General features: G+C 49.8%; 1 protein-coding gene across 1 annotated transcript in view; it reads left to right on the top strand.

Annotated features, from left to right (window-relative positions):
• The window catches only part of CASQ2 (calsequestrin 2), a 35,584-nt gene extending 17,345 nt beyond the window's left edge, over window positions 1–18,239 (top strand). Inside the window, exons 5-11 of the mRNA XM_009941649.2 lie at window positions 1,181–1,254; window positions 1,723–1,853; window positions 9,174–9,219; window positions 11,264–11,318; window positions 12,009–12,109; window positions 12,472–12,546; window positions 16,199–18,239. Coding sequence (XP_009939951.2) covers window positions 1,181–1,254; window positions 1,723–1,853; window positions 9,174–9,219; window positions 11,264–11,318; window positions 12,009–12,109; window positions 12,472–12,546; window positions 16,199–16,408 — 692 coding nt within the window. The 3' untranslated portion in view covers window positions 16,409–18,239. The remainder of the gene's footprint in view (window positions 1–1,180; window positions 1,255–1,722; window positions 1,854–9,173; window positions 9,220–11,263; window positions 11,319–12,008; window positions 12,110–12,471; window positions 12,547–16,198) is intronic.
• The last annotated feature ends 231 nt before the right edge of the window (window positions 18,240–18,470 follow it).

Genomic DNA, 18,470 nt, shown 5'->3' with positions numbered 1-18,470 from the left:
AAAGTATGTCTACCTCACCCAAAATCAGCTGAGGTTACAGTTACACTGGGTGAGCACCTAAAGGGAGCAAAGCTCCCCCTCTTATGAGCAGTGAGCCCAAGAAGTCAAAGACAGAGGGAAGGGGGAATAAGGCAAAAGCGACGGACACACGTTAAATACTATCTTGGCAAACACACGGCAGCAGTAAGCAGGATGCCTTAGGGCAGCCCAGCAGAGGCACTTACCTGTTTCTCCTCCCTGGACCCCAAGACTGAGAAGAGGCTGGTCCCATGCCCTGAGGGATGTGCAACTTGGAGACCATTGCTATCAAAACCATCAGCTTGAGAAACGCTCAGCTGAGCCTCTCCCCAGCAAGCCGCAGCAGTGTCCTCTGCCAGCCCCGAGCGCTCCCCCCGCTCTCCAGGCAGTGCTGGCAGCATGGACCTCACACTTGCAAGGCTTGCTTTTAGCAAAAAAAGCAGGTATTCTTACCTGAACGAGCAATGTGTCACCAGGTCTGCTGCATCACAACAGCCCAGCTACCTCTCCCTTCTGCTTTCTTACCTGCTCAAAACGGGCTGCAGGGCAGCTTGGGCAGGACTGTGCCCCTAACGCTGTTCAGTAATAAGTATTTTGAAGAAAGTTGGGAAATATCTATTGTAAAGAGCTCCCACCAGGCTGAGAGCATCCTTCCTGACCCCAGCTGAGGACCTGATACTGATAACAGTAAAAACATACCTCGTTCCTGCCCCCTCCTCCTGCAGCAGGAGGAGCATGCCAAATCATGCTTGGTGACTGTTTAGGGAATGGCAGCAATCATAAATGCTGGAGCAACTCATGTATTTCCCAGGCTGAACTACTGGTTGTGCAAGAGGGCAGCTGCAAACACCCTTATCAACAGGCTGGACTTGTAACCCCTGGACCTCCTTCTCAGGGCTGCTTATTTTGGTCCCAGTTAAGCCTGGCATTCTGGGATCTGTAGTTTTCCCAAGCACTGTGGGACTGCACAACGTGTGTCCTGTTCGCTCCACATGAAATGGTCCTTGTTTGTAAATGCTGGAAGGGTGGAAGAAACATAGTGCCATCATCTGATGTATTTTGCAATAATTTACGTTTGTTCTTCCCTAGTACCTTCTGTTCTGATCAGAGCATGGCCAGCTTCATGTGAAATCTTCTCTTCATTCCCCTTTTCTCCTTTTAGATTACAAGGCATTTGAAGAAGCCGCCGAACACTTCCAGCCATACATCAAGTTCTTTGCCACCTTCGACAAAGGGGTAAGCATCCAGGGACCTGACTGTGGGACCTCACAGCCTCCACCACCTGTTTTGCAGAAGCTCAGGACATTCCCAGATTTTATATCTGGCTCCAGCTTCTCACTTTCAGCGTTCCTGTAATTTGTGGTATTGGTGTCCACATTTGGAATTGGCCCTGTCAAAAGATGAAAGGCCATTGCCTCAGTGTGGAGGCAGGTCCTGGTCTGGGTTCGGAAACCGGGCCCATTATGTTTGCAGAACCTTGACTCTGGCCTTGCTCTGCCCCAGTGCTTGAGACCAGAAGTGTAGAAAACATCAGTGTTTTTTTAACCAAGGAAAGATCCATTCATATTTTGTTGGTGACCCCTAAGAGTACACGCTCTGAAAGAGAGCAAGCACCTTGACCTCAGCTCTGCCACTGGGGAAGACTCTGGGTAGGCAAAAAAGCACATCAGGCTCACTCACCTCTGACCATCTGCACTGCCACAGGTTGCCAAGAAGCTAGGTCTGAAGATGAATGAGGTGGACTTCTATGAACCGTTTATGGACGAGCCTGTTCACATTCCTGATAAGCCATACACAGAAGAGGAGCTGGTTGAATTCGTGAAGGAGCACAAAAGGTATGTAGCGTACAGGATGCTCCTGGGCATGGAAAGTGAGTAAACATTCTGTCACTGCAGGCTTGCCCCTCTAAGGCATCCCTCTCACTAAAAATCAGGATGACAACCACCTTTTGGCAATTTGATGACCCAGGTTTGAGATCTTGGCTGGTGTTTTCCTACTCCCAGTACCTGTGCTGCAACCAGAGCCCACCACCATGGGACGGTGACAACATGGCTTCCCTCCTCCTCCCCAGTCAGCCCTCCCGCAAAGAGCAGGGTGGCTTGCAGGCAGCAGAGAGTGGGAAGCTTGCCCATGCTTTTAATTTAGGTCTGTACAGAAGATGATCTTCTCCAAGGCATCGCAGGCCAAAATCAAATTCTGTCCTGTCCCCTCCTTTCCCAAAACAGCCTCACTAATAGGTATATCCCTCTCCTGATGTCAGATACATCCATAGGCAGGCTCTGAGCTCAGATCGAGCTCTGAAGAACCGTGACGGACTAAGAGTCTCCTACTGACTACAGGTGCAGAGAGGAAGCCACTGCTGTTATGGCTGTGTTGGGCCTTGTCTGCCAAGGTGCTGAGCACCTAGAGTGTTCGATCAAGTCAGTGGGAGCTGTGGATACTCCATGTTTTTTACCATCAGGTTTAATGCACAGCTGTTTAGGGACTCGGCTACCAACAGGCTGGAAGTGACGGGAAAGGCTGACCCTCTGTAAATCCACAAGGTTAAATATATGGGCACAGCTACCTGTGAGGTGCTGTATTTTTACACCCTTAAAAATACAGCGTAGGATAGTCACACAGGCTACCTGCTGCTGCTGCAACTGCATTTCCCAGCAGGCATTCAAGGGACTAGAAAAGAGTTGAAGAAAAGCAGAGCCATCAATACTGTTAGGGGACCCCAAATCAGGCTGAGCTGGAGGTTTGTGTTTACACACAGAGGGTTTAGAGACGGGAGATCATCTACAGAGCCCGCAAGTTGCCAGACTTGGAAACAGATCTCTGATTTTTCTGAAAGATAAAGGGGTCCTCTATCTCCCATGTACCCACAGGTCACTTTGCTGACCTCCTGGACTTCCTGACTTCAGACCTTCCCATATTTTTTTCCCAAGCTCTTTCTGTCAAGCAGCAGCAGCATCACGAGGCTGGTTAAACAGAGTCAGCTAAATGCTAGCCTAATAAGGCAAGGTCCCCACCGGCACAAAATTGCAGTGGAAACCCCTGAAGTCTTACGTATTTCAAGATGCTACGTGGTGCTTGGTAAGAGCAAGGGGGTGGGCCATTTCTTTTGCCACTGCCAAGGCTCAGAAGGGAATTAAAAGAAATCTCATGAAATCAGATGCCTGAAATCCCAAACCTGCCAAGGTGCTGCCATAGCAGGGGAGAAACCCTGGGGTGAGAGTGATATGTTCCCAGCAGTTAATGCTGAGTCTCTCAGAGCAGACGGGCTTCTTCCTGCCTTGCCACCAGTAAAGGACCTAAAGCCAAAGGCTGGAAGTGGAATTAGTCAGACATGGAGATGATCAGGCCTGTAGAGAAATATGAAATGACCTCAGCACCTTCTGTGTGCTTGTTCTCTGCACACAACGCGTCAGGGTCTTCTCTGCAGGAAGGTGTAGAGGACCACTCACCTCCTCCCCCTTACACAGCAGACCTGGTCACTGCACCCCAGCCGGCAGGCATGGGGTATCCCCCCGCTGAGGTGCGAAGCCCGGCCGCCACCTCTCCAGCCCCCAAAAAGGAGCCTGATCGCATTGCTGGGGAAAGCTCCCAGGGCTCTGCTGTACCCAGGCTCTTTGGCACACTTTGAACCGCCCTTCCAAAAAGGGCTCCCTGCTGCCATGCCCAGGCAGCTTCACCACCTCTCCCTCCAGCCCTCCACAGGATTTGGGGCTTGCTGAGCTTTCACCGCAGCCTCGAGACAGGCGCTGAAGCCAGTGCCCGGGAGGACCCCGTACGCAGCCTCCCGGTGATGCTCCCCTGGCAGCTGCGGGCACCAGTGGGAAGGTTCGTCCCCTCTGGAGCAGGTCACGAAGCCAGTGCTCAGCACAGCAGAGAGGTTCTTCCAAGGTCACATAGCAGATGGCTGTCTGGCAGGGGGTGGAGGCCAGGTGCCGTGACTCTGAGGTCTCAGCCCAGATTTTGCTCTCAGTTGAATAAATACAAATTATGCAGTAGTTCCTCTGCCTGCAGAAAGAGGCCTCTGAGTTTGTGCCTGTTTCTCATGGAAAATGCTAGGGGTGGACACCCCCCCAGAAATTCTCTGTAACTGTGGTGTGGCGACGTGGGGGCTGAATTCATCTCCCTCTTACTGACCTAAACCCCTCTTACCCCTGCTCCCTCCAGCACAGGGGAGTAACCATAGTAAATCTTGAGTAACACTGCAGCAATCAGTACACATAGGTGTGATCAAGTCCTACTCACCATTTCCTTTCTCCAAGAGCTGCCCCCAGAGAATGGCTAGGGAAAGCATCTTGAAAGCCTGGTACAAACACATAATCACAGAATCACAGAATCACAGAATAGTAGGGGTTGGAAGGGACCTCTGTGGGTCATCTAGTCCAACCCCCCCGCCGAAGCAGGGTCACCTACAGCAGGCTGCACAGGACCTTGTCCAGGCGGGTCTTGAATATCTCCAGAGAAGGAGACTCCACAGCCTCCCTGGGCAGCCTGTTCCAGTGCTCCGTCACCCTCAGAGAGAAGAAGTTCCTCCTCATGTTCAGCTGGAACTTCCTGTGCCTCAGTTTGTGCCCATTACCCCTTGTCCTGTCACTGGGCACCACTGAAAAGAGCTTGGCCCCATCCTCCTGACACCCACCCTTCAGATATTTGTAGGCATTATAAGGTCCCCTCGCAGCCTTCTCTTCTTCAGGCTGAACAAGCCCAGTTCCCTCAACCTCTCCTCGTAGTGGAGATGCTCCAGTCCCCTCACCATCCTTGTAGCCCTCCGCTGGACTCTCTCCAGTAGCTCTTCATCCTTCTTGAATTGGGGAGCCCAGAACTGGACACAGTACTCCAGATGAGGCCTCACCAGGGCAGTGTAGAGGGGAAGGAGAACCTCCCTCGTCCTGCTGGCCACACTCTTCTTGATGCACCCCAGGATCCCATTGGCCTTCTTGGCAGCCAGGGCACACTGCTGGCTCATAGTTAACCTGTCGTCCACCAGGACACCCAGGTCACTCTCCGCAGAGCTGCTCTTCAGCAGGTCCACCCCAAGCCTGTACTGGTGCATGAGGTTGTTCCTCCCCAGGTGCAGGACCCTGCACTTGCCCTTGTTGAACCTCATCAGGTTCCTCTCTGCCCAGCTCTCCAGCCTATCCAGGTCACGCTGAATGGCAGCACAGCCTTCTGGTGTATCTACCACACCTCCCAGCTTGGTGTCATCAGCAAACTTGCTGAGGGTACATTCTAACTCTTCATCCAGGTCGTTGATGAAGAAGTTAAACAAGACTGGGCCCAGTACTGACCCCTGAGGGACACCACTTGTCACCAGCCTCCAACTAGACTCAGCGCCGCTGATGACAACCCTCTGAGTTCTGCCATTCAGCCAGTTCTCTATCCACTTCACTGACCACTCATCCAGCCCACACTTCCTCAGCTTCCCCAGGAGGATATCATGGGAGACTGTGTCGAAAGCCTTGCTGAAGTCAAGGTAGATAACATCCACAGCTCTCCCTTCGTCTACCCAGCCAGTCATGTCATCGTAGAAAGCTATCAGATTGGTCAGGCATGATTTCCCCTTGGTGAATCCATGCTGACTACTCCTGATAACCTTCTTTTCTTCCACTTGCTTGATGATGGCCTCCAGGATAAGCTGCTCCATCACCTTTCCCGGGATGGAGGTGAGGCTGACCGGCCTGTAGTTCCCTGGGTCCTCCTTCTTGCCCTTTTTGAAGATTGGAGTGACATTGGCCTTTCTCCAGTCCTCGGGCACCTCTCTTGTCCTCCAGGACCTCTCAAAGATGATGGAGAGTGGCTCAGCAATGACATCCGCCAGCTCCCTCAGCACTCGTGGGTGCATTCCATCGGGGCCCATGGATTTGTGGATGTCCAGATCGCTTAAGCGATCCCTCACACAGTCCTCCTCGACCAAGGGAAAGTCGTGCTCTTTGTAGGCTTCTTCTCTTACCTCCGGGGCCTGGGATTCCTGAGGGCCAGTCTTAGCACTGAAGACTGAAGCAAAGAAGGCATTCATTAGCTCTGCCTTCTCCGCATCCTCCGTCACCAGGACACCCGCCTCATTCAGCAGCGGCACCCCGTTGTCCCTAGCCTTCCTTTTGCTGCTGATGTAGTTGAAGAAGCCCTTCTTGTTGTTTTTGACATCCCTTGCCAGCTTCAATTCCAGGTGAGCCTTGGCCTTCCTCGTCGCATCCCTGCATGCTCTCACTACGTTTCTGTACTCTTCCCAAGTGGCCTGTCCCTCTTTCCACATGCCATGCACCTTTCTCTTCTGCCTGATCTCCGCTAGAAGCTCCTTGTTTAACCATGCAGGTCTCCTGCCTCCTTTGCTAAATTTCTTTCTCAGGGGGATGCATTGCTCCTGTGCATGGAAGAAGTGTTGTTTAAAAAGCGACCAGCACTCATGGACCCCCCTGCCTTCGAGAGCCCTGGCCCACGGGATTCCTCCCAGTAGCTCCTTGAAGAGGGCAAAGTCAGCCCTCCTGAGGTCCAGGGTTTTGATCCTGCTTATCGCCCTGCTTCCTCCACGCAGGATCCTGAACTCGACCATTTCATGGTCACTGCAGCCGAGTCTACCTCCAACCTTCACGTCCTCCACCAGTCCCTCCTTGTTTGTTAACACGAGGTCCAGCAGCGCGCCTTTCCTTGTTGGTTCCTCCACCACTTGCATCAGAAAGTTATCATCGATGCTCTGTAGGAACCTCCTGGATTGCGCCTGCCTAGCTGTATGGTCTTCCCAGCTGATGTCAGGGTGTTTGAAGTCCCCCATGAGAACCAGAGCCTGTGACTGTGAGGTTGCTTGCAGCTGCCTGTAGAAGGCTTCATCAACCTCCTCCTCCTGGTCAGGTGGCCTGTAGTATACACCCACCGTAATGTCACCCGTGTAAGCCTGTCCCTTAATTCTAACCCACATAATCTATGCATTCACCTGATATAACCGCCAGTTTCTGACAACCAGCAATGAGACTTGCTGGGTCAAAAATTGTATCCCTGATCTTGTGCTTAGTGGCTACTTCTTCAATTTCTGTAGTTATTTTTTACCTTATTTCTATTTTGATGCTGAAAGTATCCAGTTGTAATGTGTTCCGTGGCTGAATTACGCATTGCATCAAAAGAGCATTTCTATTCGTTCAGTTTATACCTGCTACCTAATAATTCCTCTGTGTGCCTACTAGCTGTCGTGTTAAGAGGAACAGTGATTAGCCATTCTGTGTTTCACTTTTGCTTTTTACCATTGCCAGTTTTTTAGACTCCCTGCCAAATCCCTCTTCAGGCACCTCTTTTCCAAGATAAAGAGTTCTTATCTATTTAATCTCTACCAAACAGAGGTCATTCCACACCTTCACTCACCACTGCCATGTGTCCATGTTCCTTTTCTAGTTGTCCCATGTCATTTCTGTGATGGGGTGACCAGAACCACACACATATTTACTCTGGAGATGCATCATTGCTGTAATAGTATCGTGTTTTACTCCTTAGTCATCTCCTATTTGTAAACTTCCTTTTGCCTTTAGAGATGATGCTTTCTGAATTTGTGACACCTGGCCCCTATCTTGAGAGGCAATAATTAATTATAACTAATTTAGAACCCATCATTGCACCTGTATAATCAGGTTGTTTTTCTGCCAGTGCATTACTTCCTGTGTCTATCATGCAGACGCTCAAGTCTCAGGAGACCCCTCTGTATCTCCTCATAGTCAGGCCTGCTGTTGGCTGTCTGAAGAATTGGATCTGATAAGCAACTGCTGCCATATTCTTACTTCCAATCTTTTTCAGTCTGTGTGAGAATATGTCATGCATATGATCACGCCAAAGCATATGCTATGAATCTTAATTGGTTCACTCCTTCTGTTGTGAAAACTCACTATTCTTCTCCACCCTTCTTCTTCCAATGTCACTAATCCACAGGAGGACCCCTCCTCTGATCTAACTGAAGCTCAGTTTCTCTGAGAACCTTTATTAAGGGACCTTGTCAAATGGCCCTCTGAAGGCAGTTCTCTGCATTGACCAGCATGCCTTTGCCTACTCATTGACTTGCTCTGGGAACTCCAGCAGATCCATGGCCGTGATTTTCCTCTTAAAGGCCATCCCTCTCTTGTGCTGGCATGCTGTATTCCTTCAAATGTCTGTTAACTACTTTTTCTGGTAGCATGCTGCCCATAAGCAAGTTGCCCTTCCAGATCTGTAGCTCCTCAGGTCCTTTGGAAACCTCCAGAAATGCTCCTTGTTTCCACTGCTCTGCTAGCAAGGCACACCAAAGTGACAGGTTACTCGACTCATTGATGCCACGTGCTCCTGGCAACGTGCTGCTACTCCCTTTACCAGTCTGTTCCAGGACCTCATCGACCAACACCTCTCTTTGCAAGACCTCTCAGGGCTGGTCAGCCAGGGAGACCTGCTCTGCTGTGGGAGCCTCCCCGAACACCTGATGCCACAGTGAGCAGAGGTGCAAAGGATTACTTGTGCTTGTCTGCTCTGGCCTTGTGTTCCTTGGGTGCCCCTTTAACACCCCAATCACCTCTCAGCCTGCCAGGCTCTCTGACAGGCTTCCTGCCACGGATCTGTCTGAAAACATTTACTATTCTATTTTTTTTTGTCCTTTGTGAATTACTTCTCAAAAAAAATTGCTTTGCCCAGTCATGGTTTAAACTTTGTTGCTGGTGGTTCTTACATTCTAAATTTCCATGCCAGAGGTTATTCAGTAGTCTTTGCTTCAGCAGAGTTTGGAAGGGTTTTCATGGTGGAATTATCCTGGGGTAAAAGCAGAGGAAAAGGGAACAAAGCCCAGTAGGAATGTCCCAGGGACTGCAATACACAAGTGAACGGGTCATCTTGTGCTCTCAGCATGACCAGAACAATCTGCCATGTGTGGGACTATTTCCCCAGCATATCCCAGCACAGAGAGGCATCTCATCTTCCCAAGCACAAACAGCAGCTGCAGTTACTCCAGTGGGGGCAAGGGCAGGGTTTTATCGCCATAAATAAAACCGTAAGTTGAACTACAGTGCCCCTGTGCTTGCATTCAAAACGTGGTGGCCGACGGCGCTGACTCCAGACACCAACCAAACGTGCGACAGTGACCGTTTCCATGATGCTGGCAGCATCGTGTGTGACAGTGCTGGACGCATCCTCAAAGAGCGTTTCTGTCTTCCTTTCAGGGCCACCTTGCGGAAGCTGCGCCCAGAGGACATGTTTGAGACGTGGGTAAGCAAACGTGGTGAGAAGCCTTCCGTCAGGAATCTCATGGAGATTGTACCACAGCAGTTGTACAATTCAAAACGCAAGTGAGGGCAGGTTAATTATAAAGATTATGGAGCAAATCGTGCATTGATTATACTTCTCACAGGGTGAGCAAGCTGCAAGTCAGTGATTGTGAAAAACTAACCAGCGGTTTGGCACTGATCACACGCAGAGGACTCTCCTGCTCTGCAAGTCGGGGGGAAAAGGGGAAGGGTGAAAATGAAAGAAAAACCATGTATAACAAATTATCCCTTTGTTGTGAATGAGTACAGTGTTAATAACCAGCCAGGGACCTTCAAGCGCCAGCTGAATGCCGAAAAGCAAAGCTGAACAGGTGCTTTACAGGCGCTAAGGAAGATGCAGTCATTCCTCCAGAAAGCTCAGCACATTCATAACAGCATTCAGTTTCCTCCTTGCTTGGCTGTGTAACATGAAACGCTGTGGGACTCCGAAGCACCAAAAACCTTGGGAGTCTTTAATACAACAAGGCAAGAGGTAATAAAACTGAACCAGGAGTTATGAGTCACTTAGGCATGATAGCTTTTCATTTTGTTTTGAAATACAGATTCTGTATAGAAGATAGCTTCCTAGCTCCACTGAAGTCCCTCGAAGGCTTTTCATGGAGCTTCAGTGGGACCCAGATTTCACATGCAGTGGTTCTGCTTTCATACTGAATATATTCTAACATAACCTTAGGAAGTGTGAATTGCTAGCAGTGGGATGTTCACTTTACCAGCAGCTGGGAATACAGAGCTTCCTCTGCTACGAGCAGGGGACTCATACCTACAGGACACACCTGGTCAGAACACCTTCATGCCTTCACTGGAGTTGCTCTAGTTTTGTTTGCTGCCTTGGAGGTCAGAATAGGGTATATTATATAGCTATATGTATAATAATATCTCATATATATATATGTATTTTACTCTGCTGTCTGACAATGCTGCTGGCAAATATGTAGAAAAAGCAACAGTGTAGATTTTGCCAGCTGTAAGCGGTCTGAATCTCAAGTAAATCTGCCCAGAATGCTCTGGTGAAAATGTATTCCCTGAAGACGCCAGCAAAGGCCCAGCATCCGCTATTGTTTTTAAAGATAATGTTTTCCACTTAATCTTCCAGGGGTTTTTTTCCTTTCAGCTTTTGATGGTGGCTTTGTCACCTCTGGGCTCAGAAGGGAAAAGAAATTAGCATTTAGATGGGAATTTTTTCTTGCATTAAAACCAATTGAAATGGAAACAGGGACTGGCAGCGGGCGAGGAAGGCAAAGCCGATCGTGGGATAATTCAGAGATGACATTCATAGCAGACGGATGATGAACCGGCCGGCGGATCTATTGGCCTTTGCCAATATCATTACCCATTACTCACGTGGAGAAAAGCAGTGCACCAGGCTGTCATTTCTGCCCTCCACTCACTGAAGCCCCCAAATGAGCCTTTCACTCAATTCCCCTCGCTGCTCACGGAAACCCCCACCTAAAGCAAGAGACCCTTCATCTCCTGAAAGGTGCCCAAGTGAGACACCTTACTTCTCATATTGCAAGGAAACCTCCTTTTCTGGACCCGAAGGAGCAAGTTCAGGGTCTGAGCGTGGTGTCAGATATTTGTTTCCCCACAAACTATCCCCTGGCAGCAAATTTATGAGGGTAGATGGCCTTGGGTCCGGAGGGTGAGCCTGTATTCCCATGCTAGAGAGCCCTTGGCCTTCTCTGCAAGGCAAGGTTTTGCCCCACACCATCAGAACCTCCCTTGATTTTGCCATTGTGGTGCCCACCTCATTTTTAGCTGAAGGATTTTGGCAGCGCTATCCAAACTACCCACTTCTGCACCTAATACCTCCACGGTTCGGCCTCACCTCAGGTCCCATTTCTGGTGTCTCAGTGGGGCTCCAGTGAAGCCTCCCTTTGCAATTGTCTTGTTTGCTCGAAGGCATCCCACCATTCGTCATCTTCAGCGAGTGCCTGGGCTCTGTCCTCCCTCTCCTGGCCCATCAGTAACAGTTTTGTTGTTTCCAGGAGGATGACATGGAGGGAATCCACATTGTGGCCTTCGCTGAAGAAGATGACCCAGGTAGGAGGCTGTTTTCCTCCTTGCATGACTCTCCGTCTCTCAAGAAATTGTAGTTTCATGTGCTTTGCTTTTGTTGTGGAGCCCCATGCTCAGGCGAGGATGGGGAGCCCCAGCCTGCCAGGACAGGGAGCTGGGGTGCTTCTGGGTATTTATGCTAGCAGGTATGCTAACATGGATTCAAATTCTGGATATAAATAGATGGATGGCTGGGAAAAAAGGTCATCTCCTCCACCCCAGTGCCAGGATTTGCTCCCTAACTCTGTGTCCAGCTTGCTGTGTGGCTGCGGGAGAGTGCTGAGGGCTGGGTGTGTGATGGGCATGTGGGAAAACCGTGGGCATCAGCTCCTGAAAAGCCGTGGTGCCTGTGCTTCTCAACGCCATCAGCATGCCGAAAAGATTTGGCCTCTCGGGGACTCAGTTCCTCCCTCGCTACAAGAAAATAGTGACATTGTTCCACTCCATGGAAGGATTACGAGACTTAATTCATGTGTAACTAATTTCAATACCCGGGGAGGACGCTAGAAATTAAAAGCCTTATTATCAGAAGAAAGAGCTGGGAGACTGCATTTTAATGAGAACTATAAACAACTCCTGTGTGCATAGGAGGATGAGGGAAGTTGAAAACCCCACAAGCAAAAAGTGCCTGCGTGTTTGCAGGAGAGAGCTGCAGTGGTTCATGTATAATTTCAGATGGTTTTGAGTTCCTGGAAATCCTGAAGCAGGTTGCCAGGGACAACACCGATAATCCCGATCTGAGCATTGTCTGGATTGACCCCGACGACTTTCCTCTGGTGAGTGGCAGGGGCTCCTTGCTTTCCTTGGTTTAATTCATGGGTGGGGGGGGTTGTGTGTGTGAGCACAAGCACAGGAATTGCCCCAGGGAATTTGGGACAGGGAAGGATGCTAAACCAGACCACAAGCTATCCCTGAGGGCTGCTCGTCTGGGTCTGCCTCCCATGAAGGTGGTGTCTTGGGAACGTCCCCAGAGTCAGCCCTTTCCTTTGCTGCGTGTGGCAGCTCAAGCTTGCGTTTGGTGTCTGTCCTCTCCTGTGCTCTCATCAGTGCACGCTCCCCACACCACAGCCCAGCCGGTTGAATTAACACAACGGGGTATTGCAAACACCCTTGTCTGAGCTTTGTTTCTCTCCTACAGCTGATCACCTACTGGGAGAAGACCTTCAAGATTGACCTGTTCAGACCACAGATCGGGGTGGTGAATGTCACAGATGTGAGTAGCACACACCCAAAAAATCCAACGATCCCAAGATTAGGGTGCTAGAAAGGACGAGATCTGAGGTCCACTGGAATCGTGGGATTTCTGCTGTGAAGTGGAATTAGACCAGGCTTTTTCTCCTGGAAAAAAGTGTAAAGACCTCACCATTTCCACACGCAGCTCGGTTCACAACACCTTCAATGTCGGGCTTCAGGGCTTCGGTCTGAGCAGGTTTCTGCTGCCGAGTCGCACACAAACCACATCTGCTGAGGAAAGGACCAGTCGCTGTGGTCTGAGCTTCAGGGCTTTGCCTGGTTTTGTTTCCAAGGTCTCACATTTCCACCCCAACCCATGGCATGCACCACTGTGCCCTGCTCTGACTGAACCTGGGTGGGCTTGTGGGGGAAAAGTATGTCTGTAGGGGATAAAGCAAGCCCTGATTAGGGGAGGAGGAGAGGAGAAAAATGCAGGTGTTTTTGCAGCAGAAGCAGAATGGCCCAGCTTGAGTGTAGGAGGGCACATGATCCCCAACAGACAACAGTGAGAAACTGCACAGCTTGAAAAAAAATACAGATAAATATACAGCCTTAACAAAAGCATGACGTAAATTGGTAATGGAGGGATCCTGCTGGGGCAAAGAGGGTATGGTGGGGTTTGTCTATAGATCTTCCTCCTCCCCAGCTGCTGCCGTGGCAGTGGTGCTGGAGGGCTTTGGGTGGGAAGAGGAGAGGTGTCCGCCCCATGCCCAGTGGCAGTGAGGAGTTCCCACACCATCCCGTGGCCGGCAGCGCTGCAGAGACAGGGCTGCGCGGGCAGGTGCTGCTTGGGCTTGGCGGTGGTGGTGGTGGTGGTACCCACAGCATCCACAGCTGTGCTATTGGGCCAGCTTTATAGAATCATTAAGGCTGGAAAAGACCTGTAAGATCATCAAGTCCTGCTTTCTGGCAGCTGCTGTTTTCACCATGGTTGCCTTCAAGCCAGCAAGCCATGGGACTGATGTCAGGTTGCTTGCGTGCTGTGAGCTTTTAAGGCAGGTGGGAGGGGGACCAAACAGACCCCTGCCCGCAGAGTTTTGGGGCGAGCTGCTGAGTGCAATGTAATGTGCATCACAGCCCTGACATGACTGCAGAGAGAAACCATTTTTCCTCTTTCTGACAATAGTAGTCCAGACGATCAGAGAGCAAGTTACGCGGAGTGCTCCAGCCTGGCTCGCTTATTACCTTAGTTTATTTTTGATGGTGAAGTGCTGGGTGTTTTAATCTCTTTAAAATGAACCCGTGTGGGTATGTAAGTGTCTCTGGAAGCAGAAATCTTTCCACTGCAGAAGTGTTTGAAATTTCAGCTGTATGGGAACCTGATGTTTCATTAGAAGAGAGCAGAGAGGGACTTAAGAGTTGGGACAACTATCAGGGGCTGGGCACTGGTCCTGGCTCCACCACCGACTTTGCTCGTGGCTCCCATGTCCTCTCTCCTCTACCTCCCCAGAAAAAGAGGGACAGTAAGGGAGTGCTAGATGATTGTGTCTCCTGTTATAACAAATGCTGCAAGACCATGAGGTGTGTTAGGGAAGGCAAAGAGATGGTGTTATGAAGAAAGCAAATGCCCCAGATCTTGCCTGTCCCATTGAGGGGAATGAGAAGGAAGCGCAGAGGCTGGCTTGGGAGTTATGGAGTAGATGCGGCTCTGGCTGGATGTGAGCTGTACTTGTAATACAGCAGCATCCACCAGACCATGAGACAGACAGCTATAGAGTGAGGACCCAGTGCATTAAGGCTTCTTAGCAGAATTGTTAAGGGAAAGACAAAAAGGAAGAGGGCCAAGATAGCATCTGTCACCTAAGAGAAATGAGAGAAATGAACAGACAAGCCAGAAATAGAGCCCAGATCTTCCAGTCTTTTGCCATTATTACTGGTTCGCAGTACCTCCCTTCATTATGTTTACTGCAGTCGGCCATGCTTAAGTCATGTCAAACCTGCATTAGCCAGCTATCAACGGAAATTCATGGAAGCAGGATTGTCAGTGTCAAGAGAATCATATGGAAAGAAGGAACATATGCCTTATTATCCAGCAGTCACTCAGAGACCAGTAAAAACTCATGCATTATCTAGCTTTGATATAGTAAATGTTTCAAGTTGTTGATTATAGCATTTGCAGTTTTTATTTCATTCCTCTTAAGTCTGTTTTCTATTCCTCAAGAGAGAGATTTAAGAAAGTTCTAGGTTGGCGAGTGATATCTAAAACAAACACTGAGCTCATTTCATTATTTCAGTGTTACATCACCACATTCAGCCAAGTTACACAAGTACAAAGTGGGGCTTACACAACAGAGTAAAAATAAACACTGCTGTTGGCTTGGGTGGACGTAACCCCTGTGACCCCATCGCTTCTCTAAAAACCTGCCCATACAAACACCAGAGCTCCCATCAGCTCCCATTGCCCCGTCACATCGTAGTAGCCCAGGACTAGGGCCGTGACAAGCTGCAAAATATTGCTGCTTCATCCGCACAGCATCTTCTCTAGGTGCAATGGGCCCGTTCCTCTTCCCCTTATTTAAAGGTGTCACTTTTTGCCCCACGAACAGTCCTGAGGTCGGGGGCCAGATCATTTGCATGAAGCAAGAGCTGTGTGCCTCTCCGTGGCTCTTTGTTATCACAGTTTTGGTGGTTTAGGAGGAAAATATATAGGGAGAAACAGCTTTCCCTGAGCAGAAACTTGTCTGGCTTTCTAGCAAGCCATACAACAAAGAGAATTAGGTACCACAGGCAGGGAAAGAAGCGGGGCACATTTGCAAAAGCCAGTAGTTATCTTCTGACGTATAAAAAGCACTTCATTCTGCAACATCAAACGCTGAATGAGATAACCTCACAGCACCTCTGCGAAATAGGCTGATCCTATTTCACAAACGGAAGATGGTAAAGGGGCTTACCCAGGCATTTACCCAAGGAACCTTTAGCAAAGCTTGGAGAAAACCTTTCGTTTCCAGGTCTCAGAGACCATTTAAACTATGCTTTGTGTCCCTGGCTAATAGCTGCAATTTAGACAGCATCTTCTGTCTAAAGAGTTCCCCCATCCCTTCCAGTTCATGGAAATAATGCAGACAGCTGGAGAGAAAGAGCAGGGGGCACCTGTAGTCCAGGGCATGGGTATTTTTCACCATTCTTCAGCTGAAGCATGATGTAAAGGCTCAAACGAAATGGTCCCAGAAGGGCTCTGGAAGGAAGGAGGGAAACACAGTGCTGTCCTGTGAACTGCAGCAACGCAGGGGGAGATGGCATAGGTCTATTTATGCTTTCTTTACGTAGACTTGGAGTCTACAGAACTGGCCAGACAGGGTGAGAACAATGCTCTTGCTCCCAGGTGTAGGCTCTGCAGGAGAAGAAAGGGCAGCGGGCATGCATCTAACCCAATGCAAACCGTACCGCACACTCATGTAAACCCAGTGACCAGGCCCACCACCCCTAGTCAGAAGCAACAGCGCTTCAGGGGGAAGTGGTAATCCCAACATGCGGGCAAAGAGACACAGGCTGTGGCAGAGAGGGAGCTAATGCCGCCACCACCACTCCTGCATCCCACCTGTGGTCCAGCCCTTGCCCCCACAACAGCAGTGAACCTGATCTCTCCCCTGTGTCTCTGAGGGAGGCTAATCCCCTATCACCTGTCCCCACAGGCTGACAGCATCTGGATGGAGATCAGAGATGATGATGACCTGCCCACGGCTGAGGAGCTGGAGGACTGGATAGAGGACGTGCTTTCTGGGAAGATAAATACTGAAGATGATGACGATGATGACGATGATGACGATGATGATGACGATGACGATGATGACGACGACGATGACAACGACGATGATGATGACGACGACGATGACGATGATTAACTGTAACTCTGTGCAGTTTGACTTGTGGGGGCTGAGAGGCCTCCCCCCGCGGCAGGTCCCTCCATCAGAAGACCTGCGTTTGAGCATCAGCAAGCACCGCTGCTCCTCTCCCCCCTCTGCCTCGCTCCCCCTGCCCCTGCCCTTGCCGGGACCCCCTGGCCTGATTCTCAGCGGTGCTGAGCCGTGGGGACTGCCCCTGCAGGGACCCAGCACCGCTGCCAATCATGCCTCCCTCCTCAGGACGCTAGGAATCTGCAGGGAATCTGCCCCCAGTGCCCCAGGGCAGGAGGAAAGGGCCTGCCTGCTCACTGCCAGAGGGACACAGGGAGCCAATTCGTATTTTCTGCGCTCATCGGCCCAGCACTTAACATCCAAAGACCAAATCTCACTTCAAGACATAGGGAAGGCCACTGTAAAGTTTAGCCCTTTTATTAAACACAATGCCCTTTACAGCTACTCTGCCAAGACCACTCCATCCTGCAAGTTCTGCTGTGGGAGTCTGTAGCTACTTATTAAGATGCTAGGAGCAGCACGAAGCTTTGGGAGGGGAGGAAGGTTTTAGGGATGCTATTTAAGTTTTCAGTGATTCCATATAATGGCAGGATATTCTTGTCTGACAGCGCAATGCAAAGCCAAACACCACGGTCCCTGTCTGAACCTCTTTCTTCTTGAAAGCTCAGGCCAAAGATAGGGTAAGTGCAGGTGGTCTGATACAGAACATCAAAGCTTGCGAGTTCCTGAAATGCTGGAAAGGCTGATCCAGCTCTGAGGCCAGACTCTTGAGGCTGAAGACCATGGCGCTGAGCCAAACTGTTGGTTTTCACCCCAGAGAAACACTAGAGCAGACCCCAGGCCAGTTCCAGACATCTACAGCTAGGTCTGGGCTGGGCCTACCCTGCCTCTCAGGTGAACCTCCGCAAGGTTGAAGGTGGTGAATATGAGATAGACAGCATACTCCTGCCAGTGGAAACATTCACAGGGGCCCACCCTGAGGCCCTGCTATTCCCCATGACCTTCCAGCTTTAGCTGACTTTTAATCCAAAGCCTGTATAGCATCTTCTCCCATGACCAACACATTGGGAGGGACATCCGTCCAACCATATTAGATGCTGGGTAATAAGAGTTGGGCAGTGAGCAGTGAAAGGATTCAAGCTGTTCGGCTTTTAAGTATCCAGTTGCACAGGTACTCCCTGCTCAGAGACTCGGATGTCCCATGGTAGCTCGCGAGAAGCCTCCTTTGACTGCAGGCTGACACGGAGCTCCGGGTGCCAGTTCGCAGTCAAGGGGGTCACTCACAAAGCAAAGGGTCAGCAACCCAGTCCTGGCAAGCGCAGCAGCATCCATGTGCAGGTCACTGCAACAGTGTTAGGTCTCCCTGCTTTCCCATGCCGGCAGATTTCAATCGTCTTAGCTTGTTAGGTTTGACAATAGTGCAATGAATGGAGAGTTCGGAGACAGCTTTATCTTTATAAATACATTTATAAATATGTTCTCCAGTGGCTCAGACTTGTTAGTATAGGTAGGGTACACGTGTCCTCTCTTGCTACAGACGAAAAACATTGGTCTGACCTTTCTTACATTGGCTTATGTCAGAGCTAAGTGATGTTAGGGGAAATAAAAGTGCGAGGGACAGGAGAATCAGAACTCGATATATGAATGCAAATCAGCCTGATGAGAAACAAGGTTTACACACTACACATTTTCTTTTTCAGATGAACTGCAAAGCAAGATTTTATAGATTTTTTTTTTCCTGCCTGTTGATCAGTCTCTTTGACTCTCTCTCTCTCTCTGCGTCAGCTGAAATAGAAATTTGAAACTACTGGTATAAAAACGGTGAAGTACTGATATCTTCCTGCGTGTGCCATATCCCCTTGCTGGAAAGCACCAGCATGAACGATACGCAGCTGGATAGCTATATGTCTCTATGTATACGAATGAATACTGTGCTTATGTGATTGTAGGCCATGTTAGCTCCTCAATGAACATCAAACGCTGAATCCATGCTTTTCAGGTACAGCTTATTAGAAGCATAGACAGGATGGCAAACCCCTAGGTCAACTAT

The sequence above is a fragment of the Opisthocomus hoazin genome, chromosome 1 (genome assembly GCF_030867145.1).
Source record: "Opisthocomus hoazin isolate bOpiHoa1 chromosome 1, bOpiHoa1.hap1, whole genome shotgun sequence".
Taxonomy (NCBI): domain Eukaryota; kingdom Metazoa; phylum Chordata; class Aves; order Opisthocomiformes; family Opisthocomidae; genus Opisthocomus; species Opisthocomus hoazin.
Note: the sequence above shows the minus strand (reverse complement) of the source record. Positions and strands in the feature narration are given on the sequence as shown.